Source organism: Crocuta crocuta, unplaced genomic scaffold, assembly GCF_008692635.1.
Source record: "Crocuta crocuta isolate KB4526 unplaced genomic scaffold, BGI_CrCroc_1.0 scaffold147, whole genome shotgun sequence".
In the NCBI taxonomy this organism is placed as follows: Eukaryota; Metazoa; Chordata; class Mammalia; order Carnivora; family Hyaenidae; genus Crocuta; species Crocuta crocuta.
The window spans coordinates 7,367,835-7,380,832 of record NW_027532594.1 but is presented as its reverse complement, the minus strand read 5'-3'; the positions used below and the strand labels follow the sequence as shown (position 1 = coordinate 7,380,832).

The following is a 12,998-nucleotide window of genomic DNA, read 5'->3' as shown; positions in this document are numbered from 1 at the left end:
AACAATTCCAAATAACCTATAAGTGATAACTATTTTTTTCCTTTGTCTCTTTCATAAGAAACAGAGTTCTTTCCCATCCTTGAGTTTGTACAGATTTCAGTTTCCTGTCTTTCTGCTTTGAAACCAGATTTCTAAATTATACATTGGAGACTGTTAGAAAGATTTATTTTTAATGGGAAATATCAAAGAAGCGAGAGCATCTGACTGGTAGAATAGAGGCACGTTGAAATGCCAAAGAAACCCCTAGAGAAGTGTGACCTCTTTTTTCCCCTGCAGGTATAATCTTCAGCCTTACTAGTTTCTAACAGGCTAAGATTCTATAGAAAAATCTCGTACTGAAGTTGCAATTTAAAATATATTCAGACCAAAGAAAGCCCCTAAACCCTTGGCATTAGAGAGGGTTAGGGACAGGCATGCTGACGCTAGGTAGTCCAGATGTACCTTTTGAAATCAGCGGAGGTATGTTCAGGGTTCCAGAGGCATGCTATTAGCACACGTTGCTGAAAGTGTCTTTCTTCCTTACTGAGTATTAGAAACCAGAAGTCAGACCTGTACCTGTGTGTATGTGTAGACTATACTATAGCTGGAGGCATGGAGCAGTCCGCATTGAAAATGTCCTCTGTTCTACCTCCAATGACCATGTTTCAATGTGCGGTGTCTAATCTTCCAAGATGTGCGCAACTCTCCGCCGACGTAGCACTGTTGTGAGCAACACTGTACGCTCTCTGGGTTTGTGCAACTGTAAATGTTGTTTCACGTGTTGTGCTTTTCTTTCCCTCTCCTGCCGCTGTCCCGCTCCGTCAGAGAGAGCCGCAGGCCTCTGCTGCCGCCTCGTAGTTCCCTGTCATAAAGGGATGCCAAGGCTTACCGATCTGTCTGTCAAAACCAAAGATGTCTGGGAAATCCCTCGAGAATCCCTGCAGTTGATCAAGAGACTGGGAAATGGGCAGTTTGGGGAAGTATGGATGGGTATGCTGAGACTCAATTATTCTATTACTAGCTTTCTCGTTTGGGAAGTCCCAAACATCAAAGATGGAAGGTGAAAACAAAGACTTTATGACCAGGAAGAAGGTTTAAATTACTGATAGTGGGGAATTATACATTTGATTTTGATTTCGGGATTCCACAATTTCTAGAAGAGAGATAGTGGTCAAGATTGGCAGATGGCTCAAATTATGCTATTATATGAATCTCAGTTCAGAAGCCAGAAAGCAGTGCAAGGAATGTTCCAGCCCATGCAAATGCCTTGCCCTTCCATTCCAACTGCAGATGTTTGCCCAGTGAACTCAGTGTCGCCCTAAAGGGCAAGTCACCTTCCATCTTTCCTAGTGCATGCATGATAATGGATTATAAGGATTGTGTTTTCTTTATTAATTCCCTTTCCTATAGAGAAAGCTGATGGTTTGTGTTTTAACTTAACTGTGATTGCATCAAGTTGTACCCCACAAACTTCTGGATTGGCTAAAGATGCTTGGGAAGTTGCACGTGGTTCATTGTCTCTGGAGAAGAAGCTGGGTCAGGGGTGTTTCGCTGAAGTGTGGCTTGGTAAGGCAGAGGGCGCATTTCGTTTTGGCTACCTCTCAAGGCCAATTCAAAGGACAGCTGTGAACAAAAACACACACACACAGCCATTGGGACCAAGACACTTAACCTGGATAGCCAGACAGACACAGGCCATCCAGATTTTGAGAGTACGGCGACACCTTGATATGCTCGCCTATACTTCTTCATATGGTTAGTGAAGCAGACAAGCACACAAGAAGAAACCAATACAATAAGTATTTGTTGTTTCCTCTTCCTGACACAGAGGAAGGTAAGATTCTATAGGTGGGTTACTATAGGGAAAGGCTCTTACGCTCAGTGGGCCAGGGTTTGAATCATTACTAGCTGATTAACTGTGTTCGAGGGGCTCATTTAACCTCTTCGAGCCTCAGTTTCCTCATCTGTAAAACTGGAATGATACCTATTTCATAGGATTGAGGATTATGTAGTACGATATACTTAAGAGTCCTTGCACGCAGTACATGCTCAGTAGGCACACAAACATCTCCTAATTCGGTTGTCGTGTCACTCATGAGGCTGACTGCACTGGGCCCATCCCACTGCTTTCATAACACCCTTGGGGTCATTTGCAGCTTTGCTTGGAGAAAATTCATGGAATGGCCACCCAGAGACATCTGTGAGTGAGACAATGTTGGTGCTTATGGAACCCACCTTCTTTCTTAGTTTCAATTAAAAATAATATGGATAGGTATCTGCTGTTAGGTGTAGCTGTAGGTGTGTAGGGGTGGTCAGCATTAAAAGATTTAATACAGTAAAAGCACTTGGAACAGAGCTGGGCAGAGAATAAGTACTACATAGATATGGATATGCAAGGTTAGAGATAGAGAATAAGTACTACATAGATATGGATATGCAAGGTTAGAGATAGAGAATAAGTACTACATAGATATGGATATGCAAGGTTAGAGATAGACATTCAGACATACACACATATGTGGTGTGTGTGTATAAGCTACTATAGGTACACTCATTTTTCAGAGTCCACATTATTGTGTCTCTCTCTGTACTTTAACTCAAGTATTATAAAATATCTTTTTATGTGGCCTTTCTCTTCCTCATCTGTGTAGTTTATAATTGAAGTTGTAGGTGCCGAGGATTTTAATTCAGTCATTTATACAGTCGGGAAGAATTGGACATTCTATAGAATTCTATTTGCAAACTTTATAATTACCAACTTTAAACCATTATGCCACATTATTAAGAATCTGTTGCCCACTGAGCATAAAACATTATGTTGTGGTAGTTCAGGATCAGGGTGGAATGCCGGTGAGAGTAACTGGGTTGTTATTAGACAGGAAAATCTCTATTTAAGATTTGGGGATGCTAATAGCACTCAAATAGCAAAGACCACTTCCACATTGTCAGATTTTCCATTTCCATTTAGTGGTCAGGTATTTTATAAGATTTGAATGAACCATTCTTTAAGACGCTGTTAGATTTTTGTAGGTTGCATGTTGTAATTGTATGAACCATGTTTTGAACAGGGTAACAAAAGGTTACAGAAATGTTTAATTCTGAAGTCAATGATATTAAATATAAAAATGAATCATAATTTAAACCAGCTCTCTTTTCCAAACAGAAAAAGCATACTCTAACTTAGCAGATTTTTCTGTTTCCCTTACAGTTTTAACCCAAAGTCATAGGACTAACAATGGAATACAGATAGAACCTGGGTTTTTGTTTTTTTAATTTTGCGGCTGAAAGAGATTCAAAAGATACCCCAGTTTTATTTCTATATTTTACAGCTGAGGCAACCAGTGACCATAAACCAGGCCTGTCTCTATACCTACTTGACTTTTTTACCTGTTAAGCCTAAATATTTCTGCTCCCTCTTAGCTGCTGCTCAATTTTTTCAGTCTGACAGAAGCTATTGTTCTTGTGGCTGACCTGAGGAATTGTCCTTACCTAGTTGAAGTATGGGGCAAGTAGACCATGAGCTTCTTGCCAGTGCTCATTGGCATACTTGTAATCTTACTTATATATCAGCTGTTCAAGGTCTCTGTCAAGTAGCTCACCCACTGCAGACAGTGAAAAGTCTAAAGGTAACTTCTAGCCTTCCTCAGTGTGTTGTTGTGTTTTTTTTAAATGGCACACTTCATAAAATGGAACTTATTCTAGTTTCTTCCATGCTTACTCTACTGTCTAAGGGATCACTGTCAGGCCTGTTCTAGCCTTTGAACTTTCAGCCTTGTTAAAGAAGCATCCAGCGCTTTTGGTACCAATTTGTAATCACAGGGGTGAGCCAGTAAAGGAAAGTGGCGTATATCAAAATCAGAAAAAAGCTAAAAGGATTATAAACCATAACATAGCTATAAGTCAACTCATTTTTCCTGTTGAAAATATTTGACAGAGTCCTTATTACATTCACTTGTCTTCGTTCAACAAAAAAAGGATATTAAGTTTTTCTAAGTTAAAATCTAACCTTATGCAAGTAGCTATTGATTTAAAAGCTTTTGTGTTCTCCCATCAAAAGAGGATCCGTGGTTTGACTTAACATTGTGGGATGTGTGCAGGTACCTGGAATGGAAACACAAAAGTAGCCATAAAGACTCTTAAACCAGGCACAATGTCCCCCGAGTCATTCCTGGAGGAGGCACAGATCATGAAGAAGTTGAAACATGACAAGCTGGTCCAGCTCTATGCTGTGGTGTCCGAGGAGCCCATCTACATTGTCACCGAGTACATGAATAAAGGTCAGGCCCCACCGCACAGCTGACCCACGGGGGTTATTTCGGGGAGGGAGACGGAGATGCCTGCCTGCTTTTTTTCTAGTTTCTGCATGAATCTCATATTCCTGTCAGGAAGCGCAAACCATGTGCTCATTAATGAAAGCATTTTTAGAACAGACCATGACCTTGAGTTTGCCCCCCTCCCCCCCGGATCCTTATGAAATGCAGCACCTTTTGCACATCGCACATGTCAGGAGTCCCAGCTCCTCTCCATAATTAAAGCATTCATATTTAATACTGGAGATGAGCTGGAGGGCTGTGATCATTTGCTGTTATTCTGAATGCCATGGCTTGTGCTAAATTTCCTTGTTCAGGGCCAAACACTTAATATCGGACACTGGTCTCAGGGCTCAGCTTAGTCTCCAGACTAAGTCTCAGAACCTTTTCTTTCCCAGTTCTCTTCTTAAACATCAGACGAAGAAAGACATACTTTTAAAGAGTGCATTTTATTCTCATTCTCTCTCTGCCTCTGTCTCTCTCTGTCTTTCTAATAAAAGCAATATTGCCAAGGATAAGGCCCGAGATTACTTGTTTTGGAAAAATAGACAAACCAAACAAGAACCAGTCTTAAAAGGCAATGCATTGTACATCAGAGGACACCGGTATCGTTTTTCCCGTCCACATACTTTCTTTTTAAATATACTTGGACATTTTTTTTTCCTGACAGATTGTTTGTCCTTTGTATCCAGGGTTATTTGGTAAATAGCTTTGCGATTAAAGCATGGAAACAATCACCTCTGACCATCAGGAGCCTCCATCCAGCCTCTGCACACAATTGTTTCAGCCCTGGGGTTGGTCTGAGCTCCCTAGGCCATTACCACAGTGGCTCTGAAGCTTCAGGGGCTTTGTTTCAGAGGTCTTGAAGACCTCGTCGGCCATGATCTAACAAGGGGAACTACCTGCCCCACCCTCTAATCCTCAGATATTCTTTTCTTGATTTAAAAATCTGAGGGGCGCCTGGGTGGCTTAGTCGGTTAAGCGTCCGACTTTCGCTTAGGTCATGATCTCGCAGTTCGTGGGTTCGAGCCCCGCATCGGGCTCTGTGCTGGCTGCCAGCCCAGAGCCTGGAGCCTGTTTCAGTCTGTGACTCCCTCTCCCTCTGACCCTCCCCTGCTCACGCTGTCTCTCTCTCTCTCCCTCTCTCTCCTAGAAATAAATAAAACATTAAAAAAAAAAAAATCTGTAAGTAAGTGAGGCGAGTGATTCTCAAACTTTACTGTGTATCAGAATCATTTAGGGTTATTCTGAAAATGCAGCTTTCTGCTCCCCGCCTCCAGAGTCTCTGGTTCTGATTCTAAGGTAGAGCCTGAGAGTGTGCATTCCTAACAGATTCCCTGAGGGATGTTCTTCTTGCAGGCTCCAGGATCACACTCTGGGGAGCCGCTCGGCCGGGGTGGCATTTTCCCTGTGTCACTGCTTCATTCAGGGCTGATGGGAGATGAGGCTGAAGTGGTCAGCAGCTCATATGTCCTTCTTTATGACACAAAGAGAATTGCATCCCATTTCTTGTAGGTTTATCAAATTTTTGTTGTTTTCCTTGGAAATGGAGTCACTATTATTTGTTTCTGAAATATAAAACTGGTGCCTTTAAATGCACAGTTTTTTCTACCTTCTTTTTTTTTGTGTGTATAAATCTTTTCTTCATTGATGGCATTGTTCATTCAATCACTTCATTACTTCTAATAAGAAAACCAAACCCAACCCTCTGTCAGGCATTTTTATCTTTCAAAGTAAACTAAAATGGTTTTAATTTTTGTTCCTAGGAAGTTTACTTGATTTCTTAAAAGATGGGGAAGGAAGAGCTCTGAAATTACCAAATCTTGTGGATATGGCCGCACAGGTAGGCCGCGTGGTCCCTCGGTTCCTACCTCGGGTTTACCGCCATGTCAGTACGATGAGTCGTGGGGTAACGGGTCCTGTTCCTCGGTTTCCACAGGTTGCTGCAGGAATGGCTTACATCGAGCGCATGAATTATATCCATAGGGATCTGCGGTCAGCAAACATCCTGGTGGGGAACGGACTCATATGCAAGATTGCCGACTTTGGACTGGCCAGATTGATCGAAGACAATGAGTACACAGCACGACAAGGTGGGCACTTAAATAGGAGGGCTCATGACCCCAGCCTCAAGAATAGACGCTACTCCAGGACCTTTCCTCTCCCCTTCCCTTCCCTTCCTCCAGAAAATATTTGAAATGGCATTCTTTGGCCAAGTGTTTTCTTCTTAATCTGGTAGGAATCTGACAGCTTTGCAGATGGGAGGCTGTAGTGGGTCCAGTAGATGGACAAGATGTTGCCTGTTGGTGAATGAGTGTCCACCGGTGTGGTCTTGCTGGCTCATGCCACTCTCCTCACAGTGTCCAGGCCTGGGATGCTTTGCCTTTGGAGAAAGGGCTGTGGAAGGCCAAAAGAGAAATCAAATAATGGCTCATCATTCCATCAAAGTCTCAGCAGAACAGAGAAAGTACGCTCATTGGAGACTTTAATAAAGAAGTTCTTTATAAAGGCAATGGCAGAGTTAGGAAAGTTAATGAGGCAGGAGGTGATATCCCAGAGGTAGCAACAGCCCCGAGCCTGACCCGAGACTAGAAGGGCGGTGGGGAAGGGAAGAGGCAGGCACCGGAGCTAAGAACCAGAGGCCACCTTTAGCAAACAGAGGCCAGGCGTGGATCAGGGGCTTCATACCTGAGCTCCTCCTCCAGAGATCCTGCCAAACTCAGCAGGAAGCCAGCAGTCAGGGGAGCCCACTCATGAGTACTGCTGGGTCCAGAGCAGAGAGAATAGAAGGGGAATCATCTAGAAGGAGGACCGAAAATAACAGTGTCTCCTAGGCAGCCCCACCCCCCCTAAATCATCTCCCTCCATTCTCCCACCTCCACAGATTTGTAGAAATTAGACTCTAGATTAAATACATCCCAAACCAACAGCCACTCTGGTGGGGAGCTTTTTGGGTGCTTTTAGAGCACCAGATGCCAGGGAGGGAATTCCCAGGGTTATTTTTTATCTTCCTGGATCTGCACACAGGAGCCAACAGGTAAATGTATGGAACTGAGTGTGCCGTTTGCAGTTGAATGTGGGCTCCCCATGGAGAATAGAATGCTCACATCTGAAGGAAGTGGGTGGCCTTCATGACTGTTGTTTGTACCAAGCCTAGGCATTCTGAGCAGGGCTGAGCGGTGCCTGGAACGTATTACAGGGCAGTGCTTTCTGCTGGATTTTGTAATAGCCACCTTGGAATTCCTATCCTTTCTTTCTAAATTCTGTCACTTCATGCCAATTCTTCCCTCCTTTTATCATTCTCGAGTGATGAGGAAAATGGTTAAACTGAGACCCTGGCTGGTGCAGATACTGTCCAAATGCTCGATTACATGTTGGTCAGACAGCTCGGCTATTTGAATTTCCCCAACACATGGCAGGCAGTTCTGTTCTGGAGCCAAACGCCCACACAGCGAGCATGCCCACACGTTATGCCCACACATGCGTGCATGCACACTCCTGTGGGGCCAGACGGAGGCCACATCCCTAATCAGGGGCACATGGGCAGCTGTGATTGGCACTGGCAGTCCAGCGAGAAACATGATTTTGAGTTTGGGTGAGCTGAGAGGGTCTGCAGTGCCACTGGGGTCTGAGACCTGGCCCTAAATGTGAGATTTCACCCTGAGGCAAACCCATCAGATCCCAACTCACAGACCCAGAAGGAAGGGGAGCAGGTGAAGGTTTGGGGACATAAATATTTGATTTAGGAAGGGGTGAGATTGGAGTCGGTCTCGGCAATCCATCGTGTAAGCATCCTTGCCTGCGTGAATAGAGTCCTGGTGCCGCTGGGGCAGTCCGGGGCTTGATTGTCCCCTTCTCCCGGACTCTGCACTCCACAGAATTTGTGGCTACAAGTCCATACCTTGAACCATCCACAAACGAGAAGGCTAGAGGGCAGAAACTGAGGATGTTGGCGGAGGTGCTGTTGACAGGGCTGAATGTTTAGTTCACAGAGTGGGGTCCGGACCTCTGGCCATGGCCCTGGGGGACCGGCGCCCCAGGGGAAGGTGTATGAGGGCTCCTCACTGGTTTCCCTGACAGCCCGCCTCCGCCATGGAACAGGGCCACGGTGGCCACCCTCAGTCCTGGCCACCAAGTCCCAGCCTCCTCCCCAGTCAGCTGTCTTGATCACCCTTCTGGTGGCTTCCTCACCTCCCACCATCAGTTTCCCAGATGCTGTCCTGACACCTTTCATATCAGCTTCATACCCTTTGTACCATGTTTCCAGGGCTTAACTTCTAAATAGTCCCACCCATCCGTCTTAAATTCTTTCTGTTTCTCTCTTCCCTCTCACAAATATTTTCATATCCATGACACACACTGGAAAGAGATAAGTAAGGAGAAGTAAATGAAGTGGAGAACTGAACTTGGAGAAAGAAAAAAAGGTTGGGAGCTCCGGGATTTGCAAGAATACAAGAACACTGCCCTGCAGCAGAGGGAAAGGAAGGAGATGGGGCGTTTACAGGATACCTACCGAGAGCCAGGCCTGAGTGGGTAGCCAGCCCTGAGGAGCCGGGAGGCAAACGATAGACTCAGAGGGGTTAAGTAACTTGTACAAAGTCACAAAGCTCGTGAAAGGGCAGAGGCAGGATTTGAATCCAGGTATAGCCGGCACTATTGCATCTGCCCTCTTAACCTATACTGATGGCCTCTCATCAAGACAGTGATTTAAAAACAAAAAATAAAAGTTGAGATTAGTCATACGTCCCTTTTTTTCTTAATTTTATGAGAAAGTTTTTTTTGTTTTTTTGTTATTTGGTTTTTTTTATTTATTTCTAGGAGAGAGAGAGACAGCGTGAGCAGGGGAGGGTCAGAGAAAGAGGGAGACACAGACTCTGAAACAGGCTCCAGGCTCTGAGCTGGCAGTCAGCACAGAGCCCGACGCGGGGCCCGAACCCACGAACCGCGAGATCATGACCTAAGCGAAAGTCCGACGCTTAACTGACTAAGCCACCCAGGCGCCCCTATGAGAAAGCTTTTAAGGGTCACTTTCTAACGTGCATGTGTGAGGGAGCTGGAAAGAGCTTCATTTTCCAGTTCTGGAACAACCCAACTGTTTGTAAAATTCCTCCCGAGGGTCTGCCCTGCCCAGCCCCTTTACGAGACAGAAAGGGCCTGGTGTGTATCTGCTGGTGTGCTCTGCAGACGGCATGCATGCTACATGCTGACATCTCTGCTGGGGACTAATCAGCTCCTCCAGACAGCTGGTCCATGTGTCTGGTAATATTTACAAGTCAGGTTTTATGATACCCACAGGCCACAGGCAGGCTAAAGCTTCATTACGGAAGTATGGGCAGTGTTCAGAAGCAAGTGCCCAACACAGGTATTTGGGGACTGCGAGTGACAGTTGTTTTGCAACACCCTTGTAGGGTTTCCCATCTAAGGGCACACGAATGCCTGATACTGTCCCCCCTGCCCTGGGTAGATGCAGTGACATTTCCCAGGGCACAAGTAGAATTGAAATTTGGACATGTGTTAAACAGCACTTCCTGTGTTCCTTTCCTCCTACCCCCTACCCGACTGGACTGTAAGCAGAAGCCCCTGTCGGGGAGAAGGTCAAGACCAGGGTCAGAGCCTGTGAGGGTGGTCCCCTGGCAACAGCATCCTAGAGGCAGCTAGAAATTATCTGCTATCGCTCATTCTCTATTGCCTGTATGCCTCCCTCAATCACAGCACATCTTTAGTCATAAACTCGTTGCTAGGTTCTGTCCAATTAGGGTCTCTAAGTAATGCCAGCATTAATTATTTGAACGCCCCACCTGGGAAAGGGACTCTGCCTAAGGAAGCCTGAGGCTGTACCCGGGCGGCCTGCAGGCATGCAGAGGGACACCCATCGCCGAAGCCACATAGAACCATAGCCTGCCAGCTCTGAGGCCTTGGCCAAATTCTTTAACTTTCCCACACCTCAGTTTGCTTACCTGTAACGTGGAAATATGTTTTACCTGCTTTGTGCTTTCATTTTTTGCCAAGATACCTAAGAGCAAAACACGTGAAGCATGTAGCATGGTGCCCAGCACAGGGCAAGTCATATATAAATACTGTTGTTATTGTGTCCTGTACAAGACTAAGTCCTAGGGGAATAAATACATGCAAGATGGACTGTAGACATAATGGAAAGGCTCAAACGCTGTTCTGATAAGGGAGAGGGGAAGCAAAGAGAATTCCCCCACAGTCAGATGCAAGTATCACGAGAATGGAATTGCCAGTAACCGGAATGAATGAGTCAGAAGGAAGAGCTCATTTCCAGAGGAAAGAGGGTGAGTTTGGTTTTGGATTTGTTGAGCTTGAGGAGGTCGTGGTGGCGGATCCAAGCTCGGTGTGCAAGCCCTCACCCCATACCACTGCCGTGGGTCCTCGTTTCCAGGTGCATGCCCCGTTCCCTCCTGTCAGCGCTCCCGACCTGCACCCTAGCCTCAGGTCCCGTCTCAGCCACCTCCCTATCCCTCACCGCTGCAGAGCCCACCCCAGCCCTGCCTGTGCCGCAGGCACCGCACCCTGAGGGTCCACTGTCTGGATGTTGTCCTCACACATCCACACCTCGCCTCCAAGAACCACCAGCATGGACGGCTGTCACCAAGCCTGCTTTCCAAGACCCACAGCCCCTACAACCATCAGATCCTTCAGAGCTCACACAAACAGACAGGAAGCAGTGCGAGAATTCTTGATAGAACTCTACTTTCTTCATAAGCTTCCAGGAGGCTCTGTGCTGACTGGTGTTGGTTTAAACCTAGCAAGTTCAGGTAGACTTGGCTTGTGTATCAGAATGACTTGCTTTTGTGGACACTTATTTTTTACTGAGCCATAATACAACACTAAAATGAAGAAATCTGAAGTGCACAACTTAGTAAATTTTTACATATGTATATGGCCCTGAAACCACCCACAGATGAAGGTACAGAACGCGGCCAGCACCTGAAATGCCGCCTCATCCCCCTTCCAGCCAGTAGCCACCTGCAGGGTAGCTACTGTTTTTACCTCTGTCACCATTGATTCATGCTGCCCATAATTAAACGTCATAGAAATGAATCATATAGTATGACCCTTCTGTGTCTGGCTTCTTTCCCATCATTGTGTCCATGAGGTTCACCCGTGTTGCTGCAGGGGTCAGTTCTTTCCTTTTTATTGCTGAGTTGTATTCCATTGTATAGATATATCAGTTTATTTGTTCTACTGGTACTGCTGACTTGGGGCCATTATGAAGGATGCTGCTATGTCCTCCTGTCTCTTGGCTATATCCCAGGACCAGAACGGTTCGTCATAAGGCAAGCCTGTGATTAGCATTTATAAATACTGCCCAGCAGATTGTGTGGGCGTGGCTTCAAAGGTACAACACACGGTTACTGTGTTATTGGCTGGTGGCGTACTTCCCTCTGGGCTGCTGAGGGAGCCTGGTAAGACTGAGGAACCTCGGTTAGAAGTCAGGAGGCCTTGGGGCACCTGGGTGGCTCAGTTGGCTGAACGCCTGACTTTGGCTCAGGTCATGATCTCACCATTCATGAGTTTGAGCCCCGAGTCGGGCTCTGTGCTGACAGCTCAGAGCCTGGAGCATGCTTCGGATTCTGTGTCTCCCTCTCTCTCTCTCTCTCCTTCTCCCTCTCTCTCTCTCTCTCAAAAATAATAATAATAAACATTAAAAAATTAAATTTAAAAAAAAAGGAGGCCTGGATCTGAATAAGCTCTGTCACTTACAAGTTTGGTGTCCCCAGGCAAATCATTTAACCTTTCTGAGCCTCAGTTTTAGCATCTGTGAAATGGAGATAATGAAAATAATTACCTCACATAATTAGTGTGAGGATTAAATGGGCTGTCTATCAAACCTCTTTGAGGGTTGTAGAATATAAAAACCATTCTTATAACCCAAACTTTATGTGTTTGATGTATAACAAAAAGCATCTTTTTTTCTTGCCTAAAATTTTTTTAAGAAAGAGACTACTAGTAATCAATAAAGAAGAATCAGTCTTCTAAGAGAAAAAAAAATGAGTTTCTTATTTGACAGCCAGCTCTACCTATCTGGGCAGTCAGCACTTCGCATCACCCACAGGCTGCAAGGGTCCCTCCAGCCCAAGCGCAGCTCCGGCTCCCGATTTTCCTTTTTTCCTCAGCCTTCCCTGCTGAGAACTGTCCCTGCTGCCTCCATTGTTTTTCATCTTGTCAAGCCCGAGTATCTGGTGGGCGTTCTCCACGACATCGCCAATGGTCGTGTTTGCTTGTGCACATGTACACACATACTTGTGCAAGCACAGTTGTGGCTCTTCTCCCAAGTACCTGTGGACCCAGTGTTGCTGCTTCTCTGTAGACGTGATTTGGCCTGAAGATCAGCACAGAGCACATAGTAGGTATTTATTTATTTATTTATTTATTTTTATTTCTAGGAGAGAGAGAGAGAGACAGCGTGAGCAGGGGAGGGTCAGAGAGAGAGGGAGTCACAGACTGAAACAGGCTCCAGGCTCTGAGCTGGCAGTCAGCACAGAGCCCGACGCGGGGCTCGAACCCACGAACCGCGAGATCATGACCTAAGTGAAAGTCGGACGCTTAACCGACTAAGCCACCCAGGCGCCCCACATAGTAGGTATTTAGTAGATATTCGAGTACAGCAGTGAAAATAGCCAAAATCACTGTCACCACTCCACACTCTTCAGACATGTGCCCGTGCTCTCTGAGCCCCGGGGG

At 45.7% G+C, this 12,998-nt stretch overlaps 1 protein-coding gene across 3 annotated transcripts in view; it reads left to right on the top strand.

Annotated features, from left to right (window-relative positions):
- The window catches only part of FYN (FYN proto-oncogene, Src family tyrosine kinase), a 186,759-nt gene that overhangs the window by 146,123 nt on the left and 27,638 nt on the right, over positions 1-12,998 (top strand). The window contains exons 8-11 of one of the 3 annotated variants that reach the window (XM_077779964.1): positions 1,390-1,545; positions 4,077-4,256; positions 6,056-6,132; positions 6,229-6,382. In XM_077779964.1, coding sequence (XP_077636090.1) covers positions 1,390-1,545; positions 4,077-4,256; positions 6,056-6,132; positions 6,229-6,382 — 567 coding nt within the window. Of the gene's footprint in view, positions 1-804; positions 970-1,389; positions 1,546-4,076; positions 4,257-6,055; positions 6,133-6,228; positions 6,383-12,998 lie in introns of all 3 variants that reach the window. The other 2 variants (XM_077779963.1, XM_077779965.1) reach the window with 2 other exon arrangements.